The sequence below is a fragment of the Cebus imitator genome, unplaced genomic scaffold (assembly GCF_001604975.1).
Source record: "Cebus imitator isolate Cc_AM_T3 unplaced genomic scaffold, Cebus_imitator-1.0 Scaffold47, whole genome shotgun sequence".
NCBI classification, from domain to species: domain Eukaryota; kingdom Metazoa; phylum Chordata; class Mammalia; order Primates; family Cebidae; genus Cebus; species Cebus imitator.
In genome coordinates, this window is record NW_016107362.1 from 242664 (window position 1) to 254321 (window position 11658).

General features: G+C 41.6%; 1 protein-coding gene and 1 pseudogene across 2 annotated transcripts in view; one reads left to right on the forward strand and one right to left on the reverse strand.

Moving 5' to 3' along the window:
• SMIM14 (small integral membrane protein 14) overlaps positions 1-11658 on the forward strand; it is a 77982-nt gene that overhangs the window by 41164 nt on the left and 25160 nt on the right. Inside the window, exon 2 of the mRNA XM_017527249.2 lies at positions 9442-9551. Coding sequence (XP_017382738.1) covers positions 9477-9551 — 75 coding nt within the window. The 5' untranslated portion in view covers positions 9442-9476. The remainder of the gene's footprint in view (positions 1-9441; positions 9552-11658) is intronic.
• LOC108303433 lies at positions 7209-7921 on the reverse strand (annotated as a pseudogene). The gene has a single exon (XR_001824837.2). The product of XR_001824837.2 is annotated as a 60S ribosomal protein L10a-like (transcript).

Consider the following 11658-nt stretch of genomic DNA (forward strand, 5'->3'; position numbering starts at 1 on the left):
GCTGGGCGCTGTGGCTCATGCCTGTAATCCCAGCACTTTGGGAGGTCGAGGTGGGCAGATCACCTGAGGTCAGGAGTTCCTGACCAGCCTGACCAACGTGGAGAAACCCTGTTTCTACTAAAAATACAAAATTAGCTGGGCGTAGTGGCGCATGCCTGTTAATCCCAGCTACTCTGGAGGCTGAAGCAGCAGAATTACTTGAACCTGGGAGACAGAGGTTGTGGTGAGCTGAGATCACACCATTGCACTCCAGCCTGGGCAACAAGAGTGAAACTGTCTCAAAAAAAAAACTTAGTAAAAGGCCACGCTTGTTGGCTCATGCCAATAATTCCAGCACTTTGGGAGGCCAAGGCAAGTGGATTGCTTGAGCTTAGGAGTTCAGTACCAACCTGGCAACATGGCAATGCCCCATCTCTACCAGAAATACAAAAATTAGCCAGGCATGGTGGCAGGTGCCTGCAGTCACAGCTATTAGGGAGGCTGAAGTGGAAGGATTGCTGGAGCCTGGCAAGTTGAGGCTGCAGTGAGCGGTGATTGAGCCACTGCACTCCAGCCTTGGTGACACAGCGAGACCTTGTCTCAATTTTTTTTTAAATAAAAAAAACTTAGTAAAATATATTTTCATTTTAACCAACACAGTATTGGCCTGGGGAGGTACACATTGGAAATATGGAAGGATGGACCAGTATTTGTGGTTGACACTTGCTTATATCCAGGCCAGCATAATCTGAGCCTTTTTGCACAGTTTGAAAAGACAGTTGAGGCTGGGCACAGTGGCTCACGCCTGTAATCCCAGCACTTTGGGAGGCCGAGACAGGCGGACCACCTGAGGTCAGGAGTTTGAGACCAACCTGACCAACATGGTAAAACCCTGTCTCTACTAAAAATAAAAAATTAGCCAGGTGTGGTGGTACACGTCTATAATCCCAACTACTTGGGAGGCTGAGGCAGGAGAATCACTTGAACCTGGGAGGTGGAGGTTGCAGTGAGCAGAGATCGTGCCACTGCACTCCAGCCTGGGCAACAGGAGACTCCGTTTAAAAAAAAAAAAAAAAAAAAAAGTAAAGGAGTTAAATGCTTGGATGGAAGAACCAAAATGCCTAATATACAGTCTTCTGTCTCAAATAAAAATTATTTTACTTGGTATGTCCTCAGGAAAAAAAAATATTAAGCCTCTTGGTAGAATTATAGGAAGGGTGATTCCAAAAAGTTTCTGGAGAACAATAGATAATGGTGGTATTACATTAACCATTATTACCAATTTAAGATAAGCAGAATGTCAGTAATTATTTCTTTTTGTCACTTATAAGGACTTCCATAGGATCACCTAGAGCTAGTGTTCTAACCCTACTTCCCCATAAATTTTTGACTTCTTCATCCACCAGAGTTTCATACATGCAATTTTTCATTTTCTTTCCAGCTTTTTTTAATGCTGTGTTTTCAAATTTAGTTATATATATGCCATTTTGTAATCTGTTTTAATAGACTTTTTTTTTTTTTAGATGGNCAGCACTTTGGGAGGCCGAGACAGGCGGACCACCTGAGGTCAGGAGTTTGAGACCAACCTGACCAACATGGTAAAACCCTGTCTCTACTAAAAATAAAAAATTAGCCAGGTGTGGTGGTACACGTCTATAATCCCAACTACTTGGGAGGCTGAGGCAGGAGAATTGCTTGAACCCAGGAGATGGAGGTTGTGGTGACCTGAGATCACCATTGCACTCCAGGCTGGGCAATAAGAGCAGACTCCATCTCAAAAAGAAAGACAGTTGAGAAATAGGAATTCACCGGTGAACTTTATCTACATATAAGCGTAGGTTATGTTTACTTTCAGAGTTTTCTGTGTTGGATATGTACAATCAGTTCTCTAACGTGAAAGCTAATCACCTTTTTTTTAAAAGGTGTGGACAGGGTGGCCTCAGACAAAAATGTGAAGTAGAGTTTGCATATGGTGTTGCTTACCTTCTGGAAAGTGGGGCTCTCCAGCTTAGGCTGCATCTCCATCTTCTCCCCTTCCAATCCTCACCTCCCCTTCTCCCCTTAGCTCAGGCAAGCAGATCTAGAAGGATATTAGATGGAAAGGTTTGCCCTGTTTGCGGCTTGATTTCATCTCAATATATGTTGGTTGTTTTACCAAATTTCCATGTAGAAATCTTCCTTATTCTTTCTCATAGCTGTATAGGATCTCATGTACTCATTGCATCATTTAATAGGAACACTGAAGTATACTTTGCATTTCTTTTATCTTTGCTGTTATGGCATTCCAGTAAACATGCTGTACAAAAATTTTGCATACTTGTTTGAATTTGGACATTCAGATTAACTAGGATGTATTATTATTATTGTTATTTTTTGAGATGGAGTCTTACTCTGTTGCCCAGGCTGGAGTGTACTGGAGCAATCTCAGCTTACTGCAACCTCCGCCTCCTGGGTTCGAGCAATTCTTCTGTCTCAACCTGAGTAGCTGGTATTACAGGTGTACACCACCACACCCAGCTAATTTTTGTTCTTTTTTTGAGATGGAGTCTTGCTCTGTTGCTCAGGCTGGAGTGAATTGGCAATTGGCATGATCTTAGCTTACTGCAACATCCACTACCTGGGTTCAAGCAGTTGTCCTGCCTTAGCCTCCTGAGTAGCTGGAATTACCGGCATCCACCCACCACCTTGCCCAGCTGATTTTTGTATTTTTAGTAGAGACAGGGTTTGGCCATGTTGACCAGGCTGGTCTCGAACTCCTGCTCAGGTGATCTGCCTGCCTCGGCCTCCCACAGTCCTGGGGTTACTGGCTTGAACTATCACGCCTGGCTGGATGAATTAATTTTACCAACCTTCTGATAGGTGTAAGCAAGATGGTTTTGGTTTACACTTCCATTTTGTAGTTGCTGAGTGGCTCTGTATTTTCCTTTGAATGTAATCTTTGCCCACTTTTCTACTAGGTTGCCATTTTCATACTGATTTTTTTCAGAGTTCTCTGTAAATTAAGGAAACTAGCCCTGATATTGTACATGGTTTTTCAAGTTTGTTGTCTTTTCATTTTATGGCGTATTTTTTGTTTTATAGAAACTCTTACTGGTTTTGATTGTTAAAATTATTGGTCCTTTCCTTTATAGTTTCTTGGACTTATATTCTACATGCATTCTGGCCATCTTCTTGTAGTTATATATGTGTGGCTTTTTAAAATTAAAATTTATATTTTAGAAGTCTTAATACATAAATACATATTCATAAGAAATGTAAAAATGGTGGGAGGGAACAGCAACAAAAAAAGAAATGTAAAAATTGACAATGAAACTCTATTTCCCCAAGTTATATCCTGTTCCCCAGAGCTATTCACATATTGAATCTGATGTGTGTTCTTCCAGTTGTTTTTTTTTTTTTTTTTTTTTTTTTTTTTTTTGTTTTTTTTTTTTTTTTTTTTTGTTTTTTTTTTTTTTTTTTTTTTTTGAGATGGAGTCTTGCCGTCTTGCCAAGCTGGAGTGCAGTGGCACTATCTCGGCTCACTGCAACCTCCTCCTCCCAGGTTCAAACAGTTCTCCTGCCTCAGCCTCCCGAGTAGCTGGGGTTACAGACATGTGCACCATACCCGGCTAATTTTTGTATTTTTAGTAGAGATGGGGTTTCACCATGTTAGTTGGGCTGGTATTGAACTCCTGACCTCAGGTGATCTGCCCGCCTCGGCCTCCCAAAGTACTGGGATTACAGGTGTGAGCCACCACGCCCAGCCCTTTTCACTCTTTTATTTATCTTTTATAGCATTTATCAGTTTGTATTTATAATTCAAAAAATATTTATGATCGTATCTGTTTCTACTATTAGAATGTGAACACCATTAGGGTAAGAACTATCAGTTTTTGCTTACTTTTAAATTTCTTTTTTTTATTTTTTGTTTTTATAGAGACAGGGTCTCACTGTGTGCCCGGGCTGATCTTGAACTCCTGAGCTCAAGTGATCCTGTTGCTTGAAACCTCCCAAAGTGCTAGGATTACAGGTGTGGGCCACTGTGCTCAACCTACTTTTAAATTTCTAATAGGCATAGCACAAGCACTAAATATTTTTGAATGAATGGACGAACTAAGTTCTTTTAAGTTAATTTATGAATTGTTTTGCTGATCTGCCTATTCCACCTTTTAACCAAAATGGTTTTCCATGACTAATGCTGTATATAATCATTAATTTAACTTGTTATTTTTGGTATAATTGATAAATAACAAACTATGCATATTTAAATTTGTTAAGTTTTGACAAATGTGTCCACAGTTCACATATAGTAGACCATCTGAATTTGTCCCACAGTTCACTAATGGCCTATGTATGTTTTTGTTTATTTTTTTAGAGATGGATTCTCACTATGTTGCTCAGGCTGGCCTTGAATTGGGCTCAAATGGTCCTCTTGTCCGTCCCACCCAAGTAGCTGGGACTACTGATCCACCCTTTTTTCTGTGATTTCACTTTTGATAGCTACTGTTACTATGTCTTCAAGTTCAGTAATCTTTTCTTCTGTAATGTCTAATGTGCTGTTAAACTCATCTGGTATATGTTTCATCTCAGACACTATTATTTCTACAAGTCCATTTGGATGATTTTACTATGTTTAATGTTTCTCCTTAATATAGACATTCTTCTAGCTTCTTCTTCCCAACTTAGGGATACCACTAGGCTCTTGTCTGGGTTTTCTTTTTTTGGTACTTTAGGTTCTGGGGTAAATGTGCAGCAGATCATGCAGGATTGTTGCATAGGTACCTACATGGCAAGGTGGTTTGCTACCTTCCTCCCCCCATCACCTATATCTGGTACTTCTCCCCACATTATCCCTCCCCACCCTCCCCACCCCCTGCTGTCCCTTCCCTAGTGCCCCCCAACTGACCGCAGTGTGTGATGCTCCCCTTCCTGTGTCCACGTGTTCTAATTGTTCAACACCCGCCTATGAGTGATACCATGCCATGTTTGATTTTCTGTTCTTGTGACAGTTTGCTGAGAATGATGGTTTCCAGATTCATCCATGTCCCTATGAAGGACACGAACTCATTGTTTTTTATAGCTGTGTAGTATTCCATGGTGTATATGTGCCACATCTTCTTTATCCAGTCTGTTGTTGATGGATATTTGGGTTGGTTCCAGGTCTTTGCTATTATAAACAGTGCCACAATGAACATACATGTGCATGTGTCTTTATAAGAACAATTAATCATTCTTTGGGTATGTACCCAGTAGTGGGATTGCTGGGTCAAATGGTATTTCTGTTTCTACGTCCTTGAGGAATCGCCACACTGTCTACCACAATGGTTGCACTAATTTGCACTCCCACCAACAGTGTAAAAGTGTTCCTATTTCTCCACATCCTCTCCTGCATCTGTTGTCTCCAGATTTTTTAATGATTGCCATTCTAACAGGTGTGAGATGGTATCTCAATGTGGTTTTGATTTGCATTTCTCTAGTCACCAGTGATGATGAGCGTTTTTTCATATGTTTGTTGGCCTTATAGAGGTCTTCTTTTGTAAAGTGTCTGTTCATATCCTTTGCCCACTTTTGAATAGACTTGTTTGTTTTTTTCTTACAAATGTGTTTTAGTTCTTTGTAGATTCTGGATATTAGCCCTTTGTCAGATGGGTAGACTGCAAAAAATTTTTCCCATTCTCTTGGTTGCCTGTTCTCTCTAATGATTGTTTCCTTTGCTGTACAGAAGCTCTGGAGTTTAATTAGATCCCATTTGTCAATTTTGGCTTTTGTTGCCATTGCTTTTGGTGTTTTAGTCCTGAAGTCCTTGCCTATGCTTATGTCCTGAATGCTTTTGCCTAGGTTTTCTTGTAGGATTTTTATGCTGTTAGGTCTTATGTTCAGATCTTTAATTCATCTGGAGTTAATTTTAGTGTAAGGTATCAGGAAGGGGTCCAGTTTCTGCTTTCTGCACTTTGCTAGCCAGTTTTCCCAACACCAGTTATTAAACAGGGAATCCTTTCCCCATTGCTTATTTTTCTCAGGTTTGTCAAAGATCAGATGATTGTAGATGTGGGGTGTAGCTTCTGAGGCTTCTGTTCTGTTCCATTGGTCTATGTCTCTGTTTTGGAACCAGTACCATGCTGGTTTGATTACTATGGCCTTGTAGTATAGTTTGAAGTCAGGCAGCATGATGCCTCCAGCTTTGTTCTTTTTGCTTAGGATTGTTTTGGCTATGCGGGCTCTCTTTTGGTTCCATATGAAGTGTTTTTTTCCAGTTCTGTGAAGAAGGTCATTGGAAGCTTGATGGGGATAGTGTTGAATCTATAAATTACTTCGGGCAATATGGCCATTTTCACGATGTTGATTCTTCCCAACCATGAGCATGGAATGTTTTCTGTCTGTCCGTGTCCTCTCTTCATTGAGCAGTGGTTTATAGTTCTCCTTGAAGAGGTTCATTACATCCTTTGTTAGTTGTATTCCTAGGTATTTTATTCTCTTTGTAGCAATTGTGAATGAGAGTTCACTTTTGATTTGGCTCTCTGTTATTGGTGTATAGAAATGCTTGTGATTTCTGCATATTAATTTTGTATCCTGAGACTGCTGAATTTGCTTATCAGTTTCAGGAGATTTTGAGTTGATACGATGGGGTCTTCTAACTATACAATCATGTCGTCTGCAAATAGAGACAGTTTGGCTTCCTCTTTTCCTAATTGAATACCCTTTATTTCTTTTTCTTCCCTGATTGCTCTGGCTAGAACTTCCAATACTATATTGAATAGGAGTGGTGAGAGAGGGCATCCTTGTCTTGTGCTGGTCTGGATTTTCTCACCCCGCTCTTGGGCTTAGAATCTCCTCGAGGCAGTAAACTGAGCCAGTGATAGGACTCAGGACTCACCTCATTTGTTTTTCCATCTTTCTGGTATCTCTGGTATCACTGTTCTTTGTAACCTCATGTTCAATGTCTTTTTTTTTTTGAGACAGACTCGTCCTCTGTTGCCCAGGCTAGAGTGCAGTTGGACGATCTCAGCTCACTGCAACCTCTGCCTCCCAGGTTCAAGTGATTCTCCTGCCTCAGCCTCCTGAGTAACTGGGACTACAGGTGCCTACCACCATGCCCAGCTAATTTTTGCATTTTTAGTAGAGACAGGGTTTCACCATGTTTTCATGGATGGTCTCTGTCTCCTGACCTTGTGATCCACCCACCTTGGCCTCCCAAAGTGCTGAGATTACAGGCGTGAGCCACCGCATCCAGTGTTTTGTTTTTTGTTTTTTTGACTGGTAATAGAATTTATTCAAATGTGTCTTAATATAGGCGCTGGGGCTTGCCCATGGTGCTCTTGATATATAAGGCCGGGACATTCCGCCAGTTTTTCTTGAGCAATGACACCAAGAAATTGACAGCCAGGTGAATGTTATACACAAGCTCATTGTCTGTCATCTTCATGTGACCAACAGCCACAGCCAGACATAACACCTTCTTCATTTGGAACTTGATCGTGGACTTCACCTCATCCACTTTGGCCACCATGTTTTCATTGTGTGTGAGCAGGGAGGGGAACTTTTCCTGCCTTATTTAGGCCTGGGCCGAGGATTCGTGGAATGTGCTTGATCAGAGACTCTGAGGCCAAAAATGCATCATACTTCTTGGCCAGCTTCTTGACCAGTTTTTTATTCTTGTTGAGTTTTTTCAGCGCCTCGATGTCCACGTGGGGGATATCCACAGCCTTGGCCTCATCACAGTGCTGCTGGTCCCCCAGGACACATACAGAGAACTTGGGGCGAGGAGTGGACTTAAGCCTGACGGTGCCCGAGAAACGCTTGTCCTTCTGGGGGTCATAGTTCTTCAAACTGATCTGCAACTCCACCGTCTCCAGGAACTTGTGGCGCTTGCGCTGGTTCCCGTGCAGGACTTCCCGCACCACCTCGTACAGGGTGTGGCGAGAGACTTTGCTGCTCATGGCTTCTCCTACCACGCTAACCGGAAAAGAGTTGTTTTGTTTTTTAATGTGAACTCACTATGTTGCCCAGGCTGGAATACAGTGGCGTGATCACGGCTTATTGCAGCCTTGACTGCCTGGGCTTAAGCAATCCTCCCACCTCAGCTTTCTGAGTAGCTGGGACCACAGGCTTAATGCCGCCATGCCCGGCTATTTCTTTTTTTTCAGATGGAGTCTTACTCTTTCACCCAGGCTATAGTGCAATGGTGCGATCTTGGATCACTGGAACCTCTGCCTCCTGGGTTCAAGCGATTCTCCTGCCTCGACCTCCCAAAGTGCTGTGACTGCAGGCGTGATCCACTGTGGCTGGCCTTGATGTCTTAAAAACAATTGTTTCTGGCCAGGCATGGTGGCTCACACCTATAATCCTAGCACTTTGGGAGGCTGAGGCAGTCAGATCACCCTAGGTCAGGAGTTTGAGACCAGCCTAGCCAACACGGCAAAACCTTATCTCTACTAAAAATACAAAAATTAGCCAGTCGCGGTGCACACCTGTAATCCAGGCTACTTGGGAGGGTGAGGCAGGAGAATCACTTGAACCCAAGAGGCAGAGGTTGCGGTGAGCCGAGATTGCACCACTGCACTCCAGCCTGGGCGACAGAGTGAGACTCTGTCTAAAAAATAATAATAAGGCCGGGCGCGGTGGCTCAAGCCTGTAATCCCAGCACTTTGGGAGGCCGAGGCGGGTGGATCACGAGGTCAAGAGATCGAGACCATCCTGGTCAACACGGTGAAACCCCGTCTCTACTAAAAATACAAAAAATTAGCTGGGCATGGTGGCGCCTGCCTGTAATCCCAGCTACTCAGGAGGCTGAGGCAGGAGAATTGCCTGAACCCAGGAGGCGGAGGTTGTGGTGAGCCGAGATCGCGCCATTGCACTCCAACCTGGGTAACAAGAGCAAAACTCCGTCCCAAAAAAATAAATTAAAAAAAAAATAATAATAATACAGTTGTTTTATGTATTTTGTCTAGTTTTTAAAAGATTGTTTTAGGCAGAACAGGAAATACGGTTGCCAATACTCCATCTTGACCTCTCAGTTGTTTCTCTTTATTTTTCAAAATCTACCTAGCTCTTTCTTAGCTATGTCATTAATTTCCCCCCATAAACCTTGGTATCATTTTAGATACCTTTTCAAATATCTGTCTTGGTGGGGGTAAAAGCTGGTTTAAATTGTTTGCATACTGGAACTAATCAAGTTAAATAAGTAATTAAGCAGAGTAGGTTCTAGCATCATCAGCATCACAGATGGGGCCAGTTTAGAGCATCTGAAGACATTCATATTTTTAGGAGATTGGGCTGATGGCAGAAGGGGTAGCCAATTCACCTGTATAGATTCATAATTCATGTAGGATTAATAATAAATTCATAGATACAGGCAATAACTATGAACTATACTTAGTTTAATAAAACTGTTGTGAATGTGTATACAATATCTGAATTTTTCATAGCTCAAGAGAAACAGTAATTCTGAATAGTAGACTTATAGTATTGTTTCCTTCCTCATAGATTTAAACAGTCAAGTAAAATCAAGCTGGGTAATCATGGCAGAAGGTGGATTCGATCCCTGTGAATGTGTTTGCTCTCATGAACATGCGATGAGAAGACTGATCAACCTGGTGAGATGAACAGGATAATCCTTTTCTGAATTGATCTCTATCCCTTGTAGCCTCTTTTCATGAAAATACCAGTTATTGGAGGGTTTTCATCTGATGGTCACTAAAAAGTATTTCATAATTGAAATTGAAATTCCACATTTGTTTAAGTTGTAATGATTAAAATGTGGCCGGATACAGTGGCTCACACCTGTAATCCCAGCATTTTGGGAGGCCAAGGTTGGCAGATCACTTGAGCTCAGGAGTTTGAGACCAGTTTGGCCAACATGGCAAAACCCTATCTCTAAGGTTATAAAAACTAAGAATATAAAAATTAGCCAGGCATGGTGGCACACGCTTGTAGTCCCAGTTACTCAGGAGGCTGAGGCGTGACAATCGCTTGAACCTGGGAGACGGAGGTTGCAGTGAGCTGAGATCATGTCACTGCACTCCAACCTAAGGGACAGAACAAGACTCCATCAAAAAAAAAAAAAAAAAAAGTTTGCTAGCAGTTACTTCATTAGAGATGAAAACAGACTATTGTCTTTATTATTATTATTATTATTTGAGATGGAGTCTTGCTCTGTTGCCCAGGATGGAGTGTAGCGGTGCCATCTCAGCTCACCATAGCCTCCACCTCCTGAGTTCAAGCGATTCCCCTGCCTCAGCCTCCCAAGTAGCTGGGACTACAGGCTCCTGCCACCACACCTGGCTAATTTTTGCATTTTTAGTAGAGACTGGGTTTCACTATGTTGCCCAGACCGGTCTCAAACTCCTGACCTCGTGTTCTGTCTGCCTTGGCACCCCAAAGAGTAATTCTTCCTGCCTTTTCTACTTTATATCAATACAAATAAAATTGCTTTTAGCTGTGTGGAGCTTGTTTGCCTGCTAAGCTGCTATTGACAGTTCCTATTATGATACAGTTCGAATCCTACACCAACATATGGCATGACAATACAAATCTCTATGTAAAGGTTTTTTGTTTTTTTTTTTAGGCCGAGTCTCACTCTGTCTCCCAGGCTGGAGTGCAGCAGTGTGATTTTGGCTCACTGCAACCTCTGCCTCCTGGGTTCAAGCGATTCTCCTGCCTCAGCCTCCCGAGTAGCTGAGATTACAGGCATGCACCACCATTCCCAGTGTATTTTTGTATTTTTAGTAGAGACAGGGTTTTGCCTTGTTGGTCAGGCTGGTCTCAAACTCCTGACTTCAGGTGATCCTGATCCGCCCATCTCGGCCTCCCAGAATGCTGGGATTACAGGTGTGAGACACTGTGCCCAGCCTATGTAAAGCATTTCTGAAAACAAATCAATTATTTGACAGAGAGATTTCTGAACAACAGGATCTGAATAGTCTCTTTGAGTCGATTGTACTGAGTCTATAAGCTTAAATACAGGGCAATTTATATTATACTTTTTATGTGCAAAAGGAAAAATTTGACCATTATTAACAGTGAAGTATATTCTTTTTTTATATATTTTATTGCGTTTTAGGTTTTGGGGTACATATGAAGAACATTCAAGATTGTTGCATAGGTACACACATGGCAATGTGGTTTGCTGCCTCAGTGAAGTATATTCTTATATTATACATTATACTGGTTGAGTATCCCTTATCTGAAATCTTTGGGACCAGAAGTATTTTGGATTTTTTTGCATTTTGGAGTATTTGCATTATACTTACTGGTTCAACTTAATCGAAAAATCCAAAATGCTCCAAAGAGCATTTCTTTTAGCCTCATGTTGATGCTCAAAAATTTCAGATTTGGAAGCATTTTGGGTTTTAGATTAGGGATACTCAACCTGTAACAACATTTTTATGTTTTAAAATACTCTTGTATGTCAGTTAATAAAGGTAGGTACAGACAATTGCTCAAATGTTTGAGTTGCCAATAACAAGCAGGTTTTCTGCTGGCTCAGTGTTGCTCCATGTAGTGATCAGAAATGTGTTTCTTTTCAATGATGTACTTTTTTAGAGTCTGCATGCACTAGGACTTTGATCCTTAAGAATGCCTCAGAAGGAAATGAATAAAATAAGAACTTATACATTAAATCAGACTCTTGAGGTTATAGAAATATAATGGTAATGTGATGTCTCTGATAACTTGATGTAAAAATAGGTGAGTCTAAGGAGA